The sequence below is a fragment of the Mustela nigripes genome, chromosome 4 (genome assembly GCF_022355385.1).
Source record: "Mustela nigripes isolate SB6536 chromosome 4, MUSNIG.SB6536, whole genome shotgun sequence".
NCBI lineage: Eukaryota > Metazoa > Chordata > Mammalia > Carnivora > Mustelidae > Mustela > Mustela nigripes.
The window spans coordinates 127,327,807-127,346,641 of record NC_081560.1 but is presented as its reverse complement, the minus strand read 5'-3'; the positions used below and the strand labels follow the sequence as shown (position 1 = coordinate 127,346,641).

Here is an 18,835-nt window from a genome sequence, read left to right as displayed (position 1 = left end):
GGTTCTCCAGTGAAGAAGTAATAGTTCAGATTAAATGACTTGCTGGTTTCTTACAGAAGCCCCAAACTGAAATCCTGTGTGTGAGAAGACCATTTAAAAAAAAAAAAAAAAAAAAAAGTCCTCTCCCTTCCCAGTATAATTTTCGGAGTAGTCATGGCGAGGTGGTTCTTATGTTGCAATCCATGTCCATTCGGACAAGCTGCCCTCCTCGTGGTGAGGCGTGGGAAGCTCATTGACAAAAAAAGATCCACCTTTCTAGTCAGCCAGGACTTGAGGGGGAGAAGGAGTACGGGGAAAGTTTTAGAAAGTGGTCCTTAACCCCAGGAGCCCTTCCGCTACTTACATTCACTCTTGAAATTATGAACTAACCTCACCTCTGTTTTTTCCTTAAGCGCAGTAACGCGCATTACCTAGGGGGTAGGGGAAAGTGAGTGAGAAACCCGGGTGGTTTGCGGATGACCAAAGGAGTGGTTTTCTCCTCAGCGGACCCATTTTTAAAAGGAAAGCTTCTGATTCTGGCTTGTTTTGTCCATCGGCAGGTGAAGATGCCATGACAGGGGACACGGACAAGTATCTCGGGCCACAGGACCTGAAGGAGCTGGGCGACGACTCTCTCCCCGCCGAGGGCTACATGGGCTTTAGTCTTGGGGCCCGTTCTGCCAGGTATTTTATCGTTGCTGTTTTTCACCGTTTATTGAATACAACCATGATTTGTCATCAACCAAAGCCATTTTCATGTTTCACATGATCCTCCGATGTCCTCTTTGGATGAGGGTATGCATTGGGTAGAATAGAATGTTCTCAACACTGGTGTCCATGCTCTGCCATTTTCTTTTGTGGTTTTGCAGTCCTTGATTTTCTGTGATTGAACATGTCACGTGTTGCTTTGTTCCCAGCTCGCAGTCATGCTTCAAGCATGATAGTAGAAGAGCCCACTGAAGGAACTGGGAGAGCCTGTGTGGTCTCTGTGTTTCAAAATTCAGTCATGATTGAGACTTAAAAGAGAGCATTCTTGAAAAAAAAAAATTAGATATACTTTATTAGAATTGTCTACCAAGTGTTTGGGTATCTCTTCCAAAACTATGCCATTACTTTGTTTACAAAGGGATGCGTCAGGAATGTTACCAAACTTATTTAAAGTCACGGACAGGAATGGTAGCAAATTCAATCCTTGAAACTGAAGTGTAAAACTTTTGCATGTGAAAAACCTTGGCTCATACCTACCTGATGCTGATTGAAAGAAACAGGACCTTGTCCAGAATTTGGGGACTTCTTTTCCCTGGTTGGTTTAACAGCATGTTTGCTGACAGTCAAGTTATTTTGAAGCTAATAATTAAACTTTCTAAGCCAGAGCCCTGAGGACATTTTCCTATAGTTTAAGGCTCTCTTGTAAAAAGTTTCATTGTCTAATAGTAAATGGCACTTCCCACAAAGTAAAGCCTGGGAGTTTATTCTCAGTGTTGCTGATGTGGCCAATTCAGATACTGAACTGATTTTCCTTCCAGTTAGTCTTTTTATTAGTGGAATTTGGAACGACATGTAACTCCATAGAGTTTTTGTTTGATAAATTTATAAAAGTCCTTCAAAGCTTATTGTAGGAGGTATCATTAATAAGGGGAAAATAACTTCTTAAAAATACCTAGTGTCTCAGGTAAGCACACAGAGCCACAAGCTACAACTGAAAAGAGCCAGAATCTCAAAGGATCTCAAGAGAAAATTCTATTTGGAGGCTTAATAGTTTTTGCAATCCAATAACTAGTTGGTTCTCTTCCTCAGGTAATATGTAAAAGCTACATTTTGTGAACTAATCATTTGTATATAGAAAATTGTAGAAGCTGACATCCAGTAAGAGATGAAACCAGCATATATTGTTTCATAATTTTGCTCAAGACAGTTCTAAGGCTTCCACACTTCTGGTCTTGATTGCACCATTATGATTTGTTGCTACTATATGTAACTCATTTTTTTACATTGGCAACTCATGTTATGCTCAGAGGCAAATCTGCAAAAAAAAAAAAAAAAAAAAATCTATAAAACCAATTTATTTTTTAAGTATTTTAGAGTATTACCAAATATAATATTCTGAGTGTAACATTTAAAAGGAATACATTCAATGTGTAATTCATTCAACCATAACATTTTTTTCTTTTTTCCCTGTCTGATTTTTTTGCTTTCCACTTCTCCTGTGTTTTTCTAAAAATACTTTAAATTAGTCCCAAGATCAGGTAAGAAGAAACGTCCCTTTTACGGTGTTTTTCTGCCCTTCCATGACTCATTCTCATTTTGATTTTCCTTAGCATTGTGCTGTGCTGTGCTATGCTGCGATGTGCTTTTTTTTTTTTTTTTTCCTGCTCAGTGTCAGAAAATCACTTTTGTAATTCCAAGATACTTAGCAAGCAACTGAATGTATGACAAGAGATATGACTAATGCAAAATTGACTCCTTAAGGAACTTCTTCTATTTAACAAAGTTTGAATAGTGCATGAAGTAACTGGAAAACTTTCATTGGGTTTGAAGAAAAAGTCTTGATTTGAAAAGCAGTCTGTTTGCTGGTGGCTGTTTTATCTGACCTTGTGCTAGGTATATTAGTATGATTTTAGACTTCTGAGGCATGTGTTTTTCTAACACTTCCTGTATTTAACACTTAGAGTATACCGATGGCTACAAATAATATAGTTGACCTTAGTTATAAACAATTTAATGCTTTCCAGATCCCCATGCAAATAATACCTAGTTTTAGTAGCTGAAAGGACTCCGATGTATTAAGGATTCAGAGCAAAGTTTGATGGATGTAATGAGCTCCATCTGTCTAATGTAACTTGGTTGGGAACAGTGAGGAACTTAAACACTCTATAAAATGAAGACATCTTTAGGCTTTTCCGTTGACAGCACCCATTTTCTATGCTCTGTTCTTCAGTTGGAGCTCATACAGAAGTTAAAAGAAAGAGGATATTTTAAAAATATTAACACATCTTAGATATATTTAAAAACTGAAGTTAAAATGAATAGGTAATAATTTTTTAAACATTTAAGTGTTTGCTCCATATACTATAAATTGGCCTTTACCGCCCAGCAGTGTTAGCATTCTAGAAATGAATGTGCAGGGATGCCTGGGTGGCTCAGTTGGTTAAGCAGCTGCCTACAGCTCAGGTCATGATCCCAGCATTCTGGGATTGAGTCCCACATCAGGCTCCTTGCTTGGCAGGGAGCCTGCTTCTCCCTCTGCCTCTGCCTGCCACTCTGTCTGCCTGTGCTCGCTCTCTCTCCCTCTCTCTTTCTCTGAAAAATAAATAAATAAAATCTTTAAAAAAAAAAAAAAAAGAAATGAATGTGCAGTGCAGAGAGTGGGGCTTCCCAGTGTCTCCCATACCACATCATGGGTGCTAGAAGTTATACTGATGATGATGTGTCATGAGTGCTAGAAGTTATACTGATGATGTAGCCCCTAGCCACGAAAGACTATTTAATTAAAATTAGTAAAAATTAAATAAAATTCAGTTCAATTCTTCAGTCACACTAGCCACACCTGTCTTGGATGGTGCAGGTAAAACGTGCCCATCAGTGCCAAAGGTTCTGTTGGACAGTGTTGAGTTAGAGAGTAGAAAGAACGTATCTGCTTTTAGGAAATTTATATTATATTTGAGAGAAGGGAAGAGGCTAGAAACAGGAGTAAAAAAGGGGAAAATGGGGGGAAAAAATGTTTGCCACTGAAGCAGGAAAAAAAAAATGAAAAGTTATGTGTTGTGTGACTGGGCCTAGAAGGCCCGCCCATGCAAGTGGCCAGGCTCGTGGCTTACTAGGTAACTCTGTGCAGAAATAAGACTTCGTTCTTTCTGGGTTTGTTTTTGCTTCTCTGTCCAGTCTGATATTTGTGTCTTACTTCTAAGAGTCAGTATATATTTGCTGAATACACTAGAGAATGATGGTTATTTTGAGGTTGAAGATCCCCTCAAGATTCTGGTGGAAGACAAGGCTCTAATCCTAGAAAAATGCATCTACTCATTTGTGTAGACTCTTAGAATTATTCCTATAAATTAGGGGCCTCTGTATCTTGATATAAAAATATCCACCTTGGGTAATCTTTAGTAGTGAGCAGTGGAGAAAAGAAGTCATTTTGTGCAAAGCAAGGAGGCATTTCTTATGTACCTCTTTGCTCTTTTCCCCTCAAACACATACAAGACAAGACAATCTTCTATTGGTAAAGATTCAAGCAGCCACATTTAGATCCAGACATGGGCAGTGACGGGTGGCAACTTCCCACCGTCCTTGTCTTCCATGTAAGTCAGGATGCCACTGAAATGAAAGAGGCTGTCTACCTCCCATGGTAATTGTGGGATCCTGCATTGCAGGGATTGCAACTAAGTGGTTTCTTGTTCTGAAGCTCTGTCCCAAAGAGAGTGGGGCAGTGGAGCAGAAAGTATCAGACCTCGTTCAAAACAAGAGGTGATGCAAAGTTACCTTATGATGGCCTATCGTGATAGGTGGGATAGGGAGGCAAGACAGAGATGACCTCAGAGCAGCTCCTCATAAACCTGTCCTCTCTTTCTGGAGGATTAATCCCAAGGTGTTCTGCCAAGGCTCAGATTAGGGGCAATCCCCGTCAGCCTGCATGTCCTAGGTACCTACATGTGCAGGCTTCCAGCATCCCTTTTACTCTATTGTTGTTGTTTTTTTAAGTCGAGATGTAATTGACATATAACTTGTTAGTTTCAGGTATACAAAATAATGATCACCACGATAAGTCACATTAACATCCATCACCACCTAAATTACAAAAATTTTTTTTCTTGTGATGAGAACTTTTGAGATCTATTTTCTTATCAGCGTTTAAATACTCAGTGTAATATTATTAGTTAAGTCACCGTATGTATACTGTATCCCCAGGACTGACTTATTTTATAACTGGAAGTTCATACCTTTGGACCATCTTCGCCCACTTCTCCTGTCCTGCCACCCCCTCCCCCAACCCTCTGCTGGTTCTTAGTTTCAAGGTCAGTGTGTGAGAGGCATTTCAGGACATTGGGGGTCTTACACCCTGGGAAACTCAGGGACTGTCTGAGGATTTAAGAGAGGCTTGAGAGAAGAACAGTGTACAGCACAAGGAAGGAAGGAAGAGAGCAAGGAAAGACAATAACCATACATGAAATTTGAATTTTTCAAGGCCAGAAAGATGGCAAATATCACGCAAGTTCTATTTGTCACACTACCTTTTTTATGTTTTCCATGAGTCCTTCTGAAAACCAGAGCTCTTACTAGGTTAAACCCATATCTGGTTTCCAGAGACTTATGAACAAACCCATTTGCCACAGACAGAATCCCATTCAATAGTGCAAGGTAAACAGCTACGGACCAGAGATAAAGGAGACTCTAACATATGGTCTTAACCATAGAAAAATCTCTCAGATTATCAAGAGGCATCTGGTTCTTCTCAATTGCTGTGTTGGTTCACCTGTCATAGTGAGACATCCAAAGTGTTCATCATTTCATATTCTCACAGATTTAACACCATTTGGCCTAATTTTAAACAAAATCTGATCATGAGGGGCGCCTGGGTGGCTCAGTGGGTTAAAGCCTCTGCCTTCAGCTCAGGTCATGATCCCAGGGTTCTGGGATCGAGCCTCGCATCGGGCTCTCTGCTCTGCAGAGAGCCTGCTTTCTCCTCTCTCTCTGCCTGCCTCTCTGCCTACTTTGATCTGTGAAATAAATAAATAAAATCTAAAAAAAAAAAAATCTGATCATGAGATTGTCCAAGCTGAAGAGATTTCCTCAAATATAAGGGATTTTATTTTCGATGATGTCTTTTCAAGAACGACTTCTGTTGATATTTTTAGCCATCTTGCCTGTTTTCATAGTTGCATGCATTAATTTTATTTTATTCATCTCATCATCATCCACCACTCTTGAATGGTTAACTGTAAATACAACAGCCTCCGCTCCTTCAGTTCGGATAGGTCGTACACCTTGAACAGAAGCTCCTACGCACGGGACAGCATGATGATTGAAGAGCTCCTCGTACCGTCCAAAGAGCAGGTACGTGCTCTCCTTCTAATATTCTTGGATTGTTGAACTTCCGTGGCTATGATTGAATTGAGCTCTTTGTCTTGTGACAAAAACAGTATTTCTACACGTTTGACTTTGCATTCATAAATCGACCTGTACTGCCAGGGACAAAGGTAAAAATCATTTGAAAAAAAAAAGAAAAAAAAGAAAAAATATCAATTGTGCCAAATACAGAAATAGCCTGCTCGTCTTCAGGGTTATCCCTAACAGGCCACATAGAGGAACTTGAAGTCCTATCAAAGACATGGATCACTTTCTCATTTCGAGGTCAAATCTATTTCAATTTTTTTAAAGAGTTAATAATAATTGGTAGCTGAAGTTGCTGACATCACCCACGTAGGTGTCTTATTTTCCTGAACATACTGGGTGCATGTTGGAATTTGCTAGAATTGTTTTTAGCCTGTGATTAAAGATGAGCTTGGTCAGGTTTTTGATCCCTTAGCATCAAAGCTGCCTGTGATCGGCCTTCTCAAGACGTGATGGTTGTTTTCTACCAGAACCTTTACTGGTGCTCATGCCGTTTCTGCTTTTCAGGAATTGTGGTTGAAAAGATACTGGTTTAATGCAGGAAGTTCCCGCAACATAGTCCTGCTGCCTGTGGGCTAAGGGTGATTCATTCTTCTAGATACATACAGTACCTGGTTTTAAATGCACACATTCAGGAGCTAATGATGGATAAAACTGTTTAGGCCATAAAACTAATTTTGAAGGTGGCTTATCCTATTTAACCAATGTCAAAAATTGGTGAAATTATGCTAGACTTACTTATTCACTGAACAATGAGGGTACATTGGATGAGATGAACAAGCGATAGCAACAGTATCACTGAGTTAGAGGTTTAAGCAGCTGGTAGTCAGATTTTTGGGACTTCTCTGTGTTTAGAGATGCTGATTTCCAGACGTACAGATACATATTGTATTTCACAAGAACCTACAATAAATATTTTATTACTTTGCACTCTCCAGAACATCCTTGCAAGGAGATTATACAAAGGTGAATACAGTGGCTGTTTAGTGTTTGGTCAGACATAAGCACCCTTTGTAGAATAATTATAGGTGCGATAGGATATCATGGTTTAAATAGGCGTTAGCAGTAGAGAAAGCACTTTTGTCCACTAGTGAAGCTAAGCGTTTGGGTCTAAGGTATTGCCCAGGTATTGGTTGAGGTTTTCTGAGGAGCTGTCCCTGGTTGGCTGTGTTGGCTGTCCCTGCTTGGTTGTTTGGCTGTGGTCATTATCCTGGTCAAGGTAATCCTGCTCTCTTCAGGTTCCCAATTAAAACAAGATGTTGATGGCTATAATGATGACACAAGTGTAGACATGCCTGTCATTCTCCAGGACTAAGGAAACTCCACAAAACTTACAAAATAGCAGGTGGTAGGAGCTTCTTTGGGTGTCAGTAACACTTGGGTCATATATAAAACATGTGCCTGGTTTTAGAATGGGGTCTCAAATGCTTGACTGAACCTAATTATGGTATTTATTTCTGGATATATATTTACTTTGGGACATGGGTCTGAAATTGGGACCACCACCCGCATCAGCCGTGACCTCACCATCACTGCCACCATCACTGCCACTCCCACGGCCATTGTTACACTGCCTTTCAGTTTCTGCCTATCAACCTTAAAAATATAAGTGTTTGCCATGCCAAAAGACTGCAATAGTCTTCTGAGGGTTCTCACACCATTACCTGTTAGCTACTGCCAGGGCCTGCTTACTCAGGTGGGCTGGAAGGGGCAGCTTTAATCAGAATGGAGGATTTGTGAAAGAAAGAAAGAATAAAGAGAACTTTAAAGGTAAAACTGATGTCCTCTAGTAGAGTTTGTTGCTGCTTAAATTTGAATAGCACCTCTGTGGCCACTCTCTGGAGAGTAGTCAGGGGAAAGAAGAGCTTAGGACATCTCGAAACCTTTACAAATAAATCTTGAAGTTGATAACTGCAGAGGTGGGAAGTTGCTTTCTTCAGGGTCCACAGAGAACCCCACGGTCTGACAGGTGTTCCATGTGGAACTAGCATGTTTAATGAACACAGTTATTCATGGGCACATAACTTCATGATAAATTCACTGGAGATTTGAAAAAAAAATGTATGAACAACATAAAGACATTTCAGGGAAAATTGAGGACACTTGAACACATACTGGCTATAGTGTTAGGAAAGTACTGTTAGTTCTGTTACCAGTGACAGCATTATTAAAGCTATATAGGGGAATATCTCCATTCCGGGGGGTAGGCATGCAGCAGTTTTCAGCAATGAAGTAATCATTAAGTCAGCTGCTTGTTTTCAAATGAGCCAAAAGACGTCGTGTGTGTGTGTGTGTGTGTGTGTGTGTGTGTGGAGAGAGAGAGAGAGAAAGCTCGTGCGAGCATAAATATGGCAAAATGTGAATTTTTTAGAGAGATTTTAGGTATTTATTGGAGAGAGAGTGCTTGCACCAGCATGGGGGAGGAGAGAAGCAGAGTCCCCACTGAGCAGAGAGCCCAATGTGGGGCTTGATCCCAGAACCCCAAGATCATGACCCGAGCCGAAGGCAGATGCTCAACCAACTGAGCCACCCAGATGCCACAAAATGTTAATGTTGAATCTAGGTGAAGTATATATGGGTATTTCTTATAAAGTTTTTTCAACATCTTTATTTGTTTGAACTCCTTCAAAATAAAAACTTGGAAGAAAGGGGAAGACAAACTGCAAAAGAGTTGTGTTGACTTTTTAGTCTCTAGTATCTCATTTATTACAGATGAGGGAAGAGACTAATTCCTCAAAAGAGAGGCTCTGTGAGGGAAGGGTCCAGTTACACTGTGCAAGACGAATGAGGAGCATTTTCTTGAGAAGTATGCTTCATGTAAAGCACAGACTTTATATTAGAATTAAGTGGCAAACATTAGTTTATATCCATCATGCCTCTAAATCTGTATTTATACACTTCAAAACGGAGTTCCTGCACAGTACTGATTTTGTCTGAAAGCACGCAAGAAGCCTTAAATATTTAGAATTCTTAAGGCAAGGATATATGACTTACTGTCAGATTTGAAACTGCCCAGTTAAAGTTGCATTGACACATAAAGGTGGCAAATGAATAAAAATGAACTCCCCACGTGCTGGTCATTTTCAACAAGCAGAGACTTCACCAGTACAAAGCATAATTAGTTGCCCCTTCATTACTATGCTGCCCATGAAGCAGTTTGCACATTAACCACAGTTAAAGTGCAGTTGAGACTCTGGATAATTCCCAAGATCCTATGTTGTTGAAGGCAGATATGGAGGCTGGGAAGGAAGCTGGGAGAAGTGAGCCTGTCCTCTTGCCCTGCAGAGCCTTAATCATGATCAGTCTGTAAACCACATAATCCCCCCTTGGATAATCAAGAGTGGACTCTTTACTGTGATCCTGGGTTATCCATGAACTCCCTATACCTCTGCCTTCCCTTTGCCTTGTAATCAAGAGTCACCTGTAGCTATGCCTCTGAAAATACATATGTAAGTAAATCATGCCTTGCATTTGTCAGGTTTTATTATTTAAAGCAATGATGCTCAGCTCTGACCACTCTTGAGAATCATTTTAAAGAATTTTTAAAACACTATTGCTCCCTGTATGATTTCGCTGTTATGCGGAATTTAAGAAACAAAACGAAAGAAAAGAAAGAGACAAATCAAGAAACGGACTTTTGGTTATAGAGAACAAACGGATGGTTATCAGAGGCGAGGCAGGTGGGGGATGGGTGAATTGGGGAATAAGGAGTGCGCTGTTGGGTGATGAACGCTGGGTGACCTGGGGCAGTATTGAATCATTATATCATACACCTGAGACTCATAAGGCTGTATTTTGAGTAACTGGAATTAGAATAAAAACTTAAAAATAAACAAGCACAATTGCCCAGTGGCTGGGAGGGCCTAGGCATAGAACTTTTTAATGCACCCAGAACTGAAAACTCCTGATTCCTAGTCAGAATTCTTAACTGGGCGAAGGGATGTCTGGCTGGCTCAGTTGGAAGCGCATGTGACTCTTGACCTCAGGGTTATGAGTTTGAGCCCCACCTTGGGTGTGAGATTAGAATTCATCATTGGGGCCCACATTGGAATCACCAGTAGCTCTTCGGAGAACAAAAGGCCTACAGAATCAGACTCTCCCCAGCTGGGTTCCTGGGCACGTGTGTTTCTTAAAGCTCCACAGGTGATTCTGGGATGCATCTCTGGATAGGACCCACTGATTTAAAGCACTCTGGCTGGGATCTTTTCGTATACCGGCCATTCAACATTTAATGTATTTGTTTCATAAGCTCTGATTTGTGCGTGTCAGACTGTCTTTGGAACAAGATCTGTGCTTGGAAACATTCTTTTCCAAATAGAAGGTAACAAAGACAAGGGATGATTGCAACCTGAAACCGGCTTGTCTAGGATTAATATAATAGACTGGTTCTTTCATTTCTTCTGACATAATTCCTGAAAGCCACGTCTGGTATGGCTTATGTAATTGCTGTGCATGATCCGCACCAGCCAGTCCTCGTGATCTAAATGGAATAACATTCAAAAGACACTGTGTCAGGGGGTGTGGTGATGCATATGGTTCATGGAGCTCCTACTGGGTCCAAAACCGGTTCTAAGTGTTTTATCAGTATCAGCTCGTTTGCATTTCACAAAAACCCTTCGAGACAGTTTCTTGGGTCCATTAAGAAGATGAAGAAACTGAGGCACAGTCAGCTTAAGTATCTCATCCCAGGGAGTGCAGGTGGTAAACGGCAGAGCCACGGTCCATGAGGTTCCAGGCTGCTTCCTCAGAAGCTGTCCATCTACATCGCCCTATGTGGGAAAGCAGCCATCTGAGAGCTCTCACACTTAATACTCTGTCCTTTGAAACCTCACACTTGTTAGTATTTTTAATATGGATTTGGTGCCATCAACTTTATCCTTTTTACATTTTTTTTTAAAAGATTTTATTTATTTGAGAGTGAGTGAGAGAGCAGGGGGCAGGGGCAGAGGGAGAGAAAAAAAGCAGACTCCCCAGCTGAGCAGGGAGCTCAATTCAGGACTCGATCCCAGCCAGGCCCCTGGGATCATGACTTGAGCGAAAGCAGATGCTTAACCTACTGAGCCATCCAGGTGCCCCATTTTAATCCATTTTTTAGCATGAAAGATTATATTTAGAGTTGTGCTCTCTATTTTGCTTATGCCAAATTCTAATAATAAATTTCATATTTAATGTGACTTGAACTGACAACTTACGTTCATCAATAAGTTATGAAAATTATGGAGAAAATTATTATGCTAAAAGTCATGGCATGTAAGGCATCATTAAAGAAATGGAAATACTTGACCTTCACATAGATATGAGGTAGAAGGCACAATAGTGGTCTAAAATTGTTTTGCAAGCTAAATTAATTACACTTCCTTTGAATGACCCGAGACGTATCTGTAAGACCAAGGGCTGTATGTATACAGCAAGCAGAAACATTTAATTCAGTATGATTTCTGGTAGTTTTCCAAAAGTAGGAGAAGAGCAGGAATCACTTAGGGACTTGGGTTTGTTTTGCTTATGTACACCGTTCTGCTTTCTTAGCTGGCAGACAGGATCTGATGGTCAAACCAGGACCCCTATCCATTTCTCAATGTCATTTAGAAGGGTCAGAAATCCCTTCCTCTCCTCCAATGATGGGCTCCAAACTTGGCCTCCCAGAGAATTCCTTTTCCTGGGTTACAGTGTTTATTTTAGGTTAAAATGTAAAATCTAAGCCAGCTTAATGAGACTCAGATTTGAGACTTTCTGTAGCCTGTTGGGGTTGCTAAGCTCTACGGATGATGTCAGCTCGAAGCTGCTAAGGATAGAGCATGAAAACGAGATTCCTACCATGAGCCATGGCTGGATTCAGCCTGGAGTTGGTCCCTCCCAGACTTTCTTGCAATATAAACCAGTGCATTGATCTCAATCTCCTCCCACCCCTGGGAGGTGGAGGGGAGTGTCTTAAGCCAGTTTAATTGGGGTTTGGGTCCTCATTAACATGCTTATATTGGTGGTGGTCAAACTTGACATGAATAACCACCTATCAAGGGCAACATAGAAAGTCTTCTAGCATCTTAAAGTTCTGTTCAGTCTTGAGATTCTGTTTTATGCTTTCTCTCTAGATCTAAATAAATGTAATCTTAACAAAATAAGGAAAGGAGCTATGGCTTAAGAGAAGAGCTATAAATTTGGGTGTTCTAAGCAAAAACTTTTAGAAAAACATTCTTTGCTGATTGATTACTAAGCAGTGAGTGCCTTCCGTTTCCTTTCAGTTCCATTGCTATGGAGGCGGTGCATCCATGAAAACGAGAAAAGGGGCAGCTGTGAGACCCCGTTCCTCTTTTAGGAGGCTTAAAGAGGTTGCTTTCATTTTGCAACCTTCCCCTCTGAGATCGGATTTGCCCACATGGTTTATGTCTCAGGATGACTGGCAGGGCTTCTAAAACTGACCAGGTTAGAAGGTTTAACTAAAGTAGTATGGGAAGGGTTGCATTGGCTGTTTGAATGGGGTCATTCTGTCTTTACTGTTGGAGGCCTTATTCAAGCCTCCCCATACCTGTAGGCTACCCGGAGGCAGCCGCCATACCTTCCACCTCGTAACTCTCTCCTTTATCTCATAGCCCAGGACTCCAGATCCTTTGGGTTAGATCGTCTTTTTTAGGCTAAGGATGACCTCACGTATGCTTAGTCATATAAAGTGCTGCTTGATGTATTAGCAAGTCATACGTAAATAGGAGGGTTCTTCAGGAGAAATTGCATGTCTGTCACTTTAAGACCTAGGCAATTTCCACTTATTTCAGTAATAGAAAGTAAGAATGCCTAATACCAAAGGCCGGTCATGCTAACGCTCCGTTTTTCCTTCTCTGCCTCTCACTCCATCTCCTCCTGCAGCTTCCCTTTCCCCACATCAGCAGATTAGCACTCCTGTTTCTTATGGTGAAGGTAATTCTAAGGGGTTCTCAGAAATGTGCCTGGTGGTAGAAGGTAGGCAGCCTAGGATGAAAGATTTGCTAGAGATAGTCCCCTAGAAGATAAACACCTTTGACTAGTGACATTTAATATGCTGCTTTTTCTGTTCAGAGTGCTTTGCCAGCATTACTCAGGTGATCCATTCAACACCTCTCACAGATTGGTCTGTAAGATTACACATTTTCTTTTCAAGGCAGATGGGTTGGTGTTGCGACTTACTTAAGGTAGGGCAGTTTAAATGTCTTGAGCTGAATGTTGCGTTAACAGCTTCCATGCTGACCTTGATTCACCTTCTTTTGTGGAAGTTGGTAGCTAAATTATTTTGAAATCAATCAGGTTTGGAAATCCCAAAGAACTCAGCTTCTATGGTTTGCATTTTAGTCTCAAATAAATCTTAAGCATAATAATAGTTGACTTCAAGAAAAGAAATGCTTTCAGGAAAAAAAAAAAAAAAAGACCTGCTTTAGTCTGCCTTTAATTGTTATTTTCTGTTTAAATCAGGTTTTCTTTTGTGGAAGCCATTTTTTAAGTTGTACAACATGATGTTTTGATGGATATATGTATGTATTGTAAGATGATTTCCATAATCAAGCTAATTAACATATCCATCACCTCCTATACTCACCATTTTTGTGTATATAGGAAGAACAGTTGAGATCTCTCTTAGCAAATTTCAAGAATATAATACTACAGTCCCCGTGCTGTACATTAGGTTTTCAGAACTTACTAATCTTGCAGCTGCAAGTTTGTACCCTCTGATCAAATGCCCCCACTTCTCAATCTTCCAGCCTCTGGGAACCACCTTTCTATTGCCAGTTACTATGGATTAAACCTTTCTTTTTTTTAAGGTGGAATCCATTCCTTAAGAGAATATTTCCAACTAGTTGCATGACATGTCCCAACAGACCCCTAGCAGTTTGCCGTTTCACTCAGTGTCTGCTGTGGATCACAATACTTGGAATACTGATTGTAGGCACTGCCACAGCATTTTACTGATGGATCATCTCACATCCTGCTTTCAGCTTCATTGCGGTCTAGGTACGACCATTAGCTCTTGCAGACAAAGAAGCTGGGGCAGAGAGAAGTATTTCATTTGCCCAGTATCACTAGATAACAGAGCTGAGACTAGAATTTAGGTCTGGTGGCTACTAGACCAATTCTGTGGCTGACCACTAGGTTGCCACTCTAATACACCAAGCGTGGCTGACCTGACAAAACATGTTCACCATGGGAAAGTCGGTATTTACACAAGTATTTGTCACAGCCCAAACCCCACCATTGTTGGCGAATCTAGCAGGCTACTTCCTGCTGTCTGATAAGACGATGCTCTCCTAAAAGCTCCGTAAGGGGCTGTAATGTTCTATCAATTTAAGAAATTAATTATCTCCACTTATAAAAACCATAGGTAAAGTTCAGGATTATTATAATCTGTGCTTCTGTTCACATTACATTTTAGAATGTTCACTTTTTTTTTATTATGTTAGCCAACATCTAATACGACATTAGTTTTTGATGTAACGTTCAACGATTTGTTAGTAGCATATAAACACCCAGGGCTCATCACCACACATGCCCTCCTTAATACCCATCACCTGGCTACCCCAGTCCCCCACCCCCACCCCCCTTCTGTAACCCTAAGTTTGTTTTCCGGAGTCCTGAGTTTCTCACAGTTTGCCTCCCTCCCTGACTTCTTCCCATTCAGTTTTGCCTCCCTTCCCCTGTGGTCCTCCGCGCTATCCCTAGAATTTTCAAATCACTTTGACAATACTCGGGTCATTCCATTCTTACAGTGAATCGGGACAAATAGTCTCATCCGCCGGTTACACACATGCAGCAATGGAGGTGCAGCGAGGTGTTTGACTTGTCCCTGTCTGGGCAGTGAAGTGCTATAGCCAAAGTCGAACCCAAGTCATGTACTCTTGGTCTAAGGGAACTGAAACCCACATGGGTTCCCCTGGCCTGGTCCTGTGCAGCGTGTGGCCAAGAGGTAACATTATCCTTGCAAGCCTTTCCTTTCATGGGCTCCTAGTCTCGTGCCATCAGTCAACTGTTTTTCAAGTGAACTGTGTTTAGAGCTTTTCAGATTAAATGCACTGAGTTTTGACCTGAGAGTATGAGGTCTACCTGGTGCCATTAGCCATAGCCCATCAATGCCACCAGTTCATCTACAGGACTCCCTTCTGCTGGCTCCCAGGGACAGCAGAGCTGACAGAGAAGGACTTTCCCTGGTGTCCTCCAGTACTGGGGTTTGACAGTTGGCAGCCTGGAAAAGTAGGTAATACTGAAGGGAATCGAGTGGTTCTTTCTTTTCCTCGCATATTTACTTTCTGGGCCCGTGCCTCTTTTCTTCTGTGCTGGGGCATTTATTTCCAGACCTGGGCATTTGGGTGTGTCGTCTTGTAAAGCCAGTGTGTACTTGCTCTTCTCTTTCCTCTGATGAATAGTGCTAGTGAGAAGCTATTTTTGGAAAGTATTAAGCTCATGGAGACAGTGATATCATCATTAGTCAGGCCTTGGACTCTATTGAATAACATGCATTTTGATTCTAATAGGGTCCTTGACATCACTTCCAAGATGAAAAAGAGTGTGCCTATTATTCATATCATTTCTGATGTGGGAGTAGAAGGTCTTACTAAGTCAGTGTAAATCTTTCCTTAACACAGTGTCCTACTTAAGCTGCCCAGTGCAGGGAGTTGATTTTGTGTCATCAAATTTTTGAAGTTTCTCTCCGAAATTCAGTTTCCTCATCTGTGAAATGGGTATCATATGACCCCTAGTGCCACTAGGTTCCGAGGACTCAGAGGATAAATGAATGTAAAGGTCTGGAACAGGGCTTGACACGGAGCTGACACGCAGTAAGTTTTGGTATTGCTGTTGTCAACATGGGAATTGAAGCATTTTTGAATCAATAACTAAGTCCTACACATTTATAAGATGCATTTTTCTAATTGAATGGGCGCCATTGATTTGATATACACGGTCTGTGTATATAACTGTAAAGGACCAGTGCTGGCACTGGAACATTTTTGTTTTTACGTGTTTTCCCCAGATTATCACATTTTAGCAAATGAGTTAATATAAATGAAAGCCCTTTGAAAAGCAGAAATGACTACACATATAAAGAAACGTCAATATGACTCCATGCCAGCCCTGACCTTAGTGCCAGATTTTTTGGTGTACATTTGTATTTAATCTCCACAGCAACCAACCCTCAGTTTGCAAATGAGGAAACTAAGACTAAGAAAAGCTAAGAAATACCCTTTGGATCATGAAGCCAGGAAGCCATGTTGGGGCATCTCCAAAAGGGCTTTCAGTAAAGAAAGATAAGGAAAGGTCAAAAGCAAAATATTTCCTTTATTCCTACTGGAGGCCAGGTCGAGGGCTGGCTTAGTGTTGGAGGCACGTAGGCGTGCTAACCGAACCACTGAAATAGACACGTAGCCTCTATGGTGGCCCACATCGCCAATGCTGGGGCAGGCATACCCTTCAAGGAAGTAAGCTTCAGGGCGCTGAGGGGCATGTGTGCTCTCTGGGCCCAAGCTCAAGCCCAGGACAGTGAACACTGGGTTTGAGCAGAGCCTTCCCAGCTACCTTTTCCCAGATCTACCAGCCAAATAAATCACTCCACCTCTCCAGGGCCCAATGTAAAGGGATAGGAAGAGGACCATAGTTACACAACTGACTTACCTTGCCAAAGTTGAAAACTCAGGGCGGGGAATGAAGTGTTCTCCATTAAGAAGTAGCAAAGGCAATTTTTAAATCTAGGTCTGCCAACTTTTTCCATTAAACCCTGGGGACACCCTACTTGTGGTGGGAAGCTCAAGAGCCAATCTAGTTCATTTTTTTAACCATCACCATAATGTGATATCCTGTTTATTGTTTTAAATGTCTATTTGTTCCGTAACCAGATAGAGGAAAAGCTTTTTGTTGGTACCATAGTACCATTCACAATAACATGACAGAACCTTCTGGAATTTATATTGTTTATTAAAATAAATAAAATAGGGGCACCTGGGTAGCTCAGTGGGTTAAGCCTCTGCCTTTGGCTCAGGTCATGATCTCAGGGTCCTGGGATCGAGTTCCCCATCGGGCTCTCTGCTCAGCAGGGAGCCTGCTTCCCCCTCCCTCTCTATGCCTACCTGCCTCTCTGCCTGCTTGTGATCTCTGTCAAATAAATAAATAAAATTTTTTAAAAAATAAATTAAATTTCAGTTTTAAGTAAGTGCTAATCTATAGAATTTAGAAAGGGAGCTTTCACCCTTTGGTGACAGGGAGATCAGAAGTGAAGCTACAAATTCAGTCTCTTTCTATAAAAAATATAGGTTCTGTCCAATTGCCTTATTTTGTGTTTCTATGGATGCTACAGAGGAAGAGCACGTTTTTGTGTTTAGCTTATTAAAATTGGTAAGTCTGGTCATAAGCCTAAGCAAACCTCTCTGGGGGGAAAAAAAAACTGGGACAAATATTGGGATATACATGTCATCATTTTGATCAAGTATATCTGCTCATTATACATTGGTTCATTTGTGTTATGACCAAGTTTTGATGAGTGGCAGAGAGCTTGGACAGTACAGGAGTCAGGAAGGGCTGACAGGGACTTGGGATCCAAGTGCTGGCATGCTTTCACCTCCATAAATAGTACATGATGGTGGTGATACCTTCTTGCATGGTATAATTCATTGTTTCAATAATTAATGTTGCCAGTGCATGTTGCTAAGAGTACCAAAGGTAAATAATTTACTGTAATTACCAAAGAGGTGTGGTATTACTTATTTATTAGAACTTTGAAAAAAAAAATGGGTCCTTTGTGAAAAATGACCTCGGGACCCCAAAGATAGGAATTATAGTTTGCTAAAAAATTAAATACAGTGAGCATCACTACCCATATTTTATTTGCCCTATTCTGAAGGTTAGTTGGTTGGGGTCTTCAAAAGTCAGTAAAATTGGTAAATAAGGCCAGACTAACACCAACACATAATCTACAGTCAACTCATGTAGAATTGGGGAACTTTCTGAAGTGATGATGTGTTATTCTTTTGGGGTTAGGACCTTGCTGTTGTGGTCTCTTACTCTTTTCCAATTTGATTTCAGGGCTTTAAAAAAAAAAAAAAAACTTTGTAATTCACAGTAAGTTTTAAAATTTGTGTTTTATTTTTTTTTAAGATTTTATTTATTTATTTGACAGAGAGAGACACAGCGAGAGAGGGAACATAGCTGGGGGAGTGGGGAGGGAGAAGCAGGCTTCCTGCTGAGCCAGGAGCTCAATGGCGGGGCTGGATCCCAGGACCCTGGGACCATGACCTGAGCCAAAGGCTGATGCTTAACAACTGAGCCATCCAGGCATCCCCAAATTTATGTTTTGTTATCGAAGTTATGCAAACAAATAAGCCATGTCATTTTATAAGATGTTCTCATTAGGAAAGAGAATCTCCACATACATCTTCAGCCTCCAGTTTCTCCTCTCTAGAGACAACTCCTCAAAGTACATTTCGAACAATCTTGTTACGTGCTTCTGTGTCTCCAAATAATATGTATATGTGGCCTCCTGTTGGCTTTTTCCCATTTCAGGAGTTATTTGTCGACTTCCCAAAATGGAAGATGAAGTTTTGACTGTTTGAATACCTCTTCCCTCTGACCACACACACTTTCCATCCCCCCCATTTCCCCAAAACAGTTGTGTTTTATTTCGGCTCTGCCAGTATTTAGTGCTTCTAGTATTTTACCTATATAAATATTATCCACAGATGTGAAGTGTGTTATGATTGTATTTTCTCTTGGGCACAATATTTTGCTTTCCCTAGATGTTTTTCAT

General features: G+C 41.0%; 1 protein-coding gene across 4 annotated transcripts in view; it reads left to right on the top strand.

Annotated features, from left to right (window-relative positions):
- Window positions 1-18,835, top strand: part of ANK3 (ankyrin 3) — a 670,694-nt gene that overhangs the window by 567,695 nt on the left and 84,164 nt on the right. For all 4 annotated transcript variants that reach the window (XM_059397461.1, XM_059397462.1, XM_059397460.1 and 1 more), the window contains 2 exons: window positions 540-663; window positions 5,928-6,030. In XM_059397461.1, coding sequence (XP_059253444.1) covers window positions 540-663; window positions 5,928-6,030 — 227 coding nt within the window. The remainder of the gene's footprint in view (window positions 1-539; window positions 664-5,927; window positions 6,031-18,835) is intronic.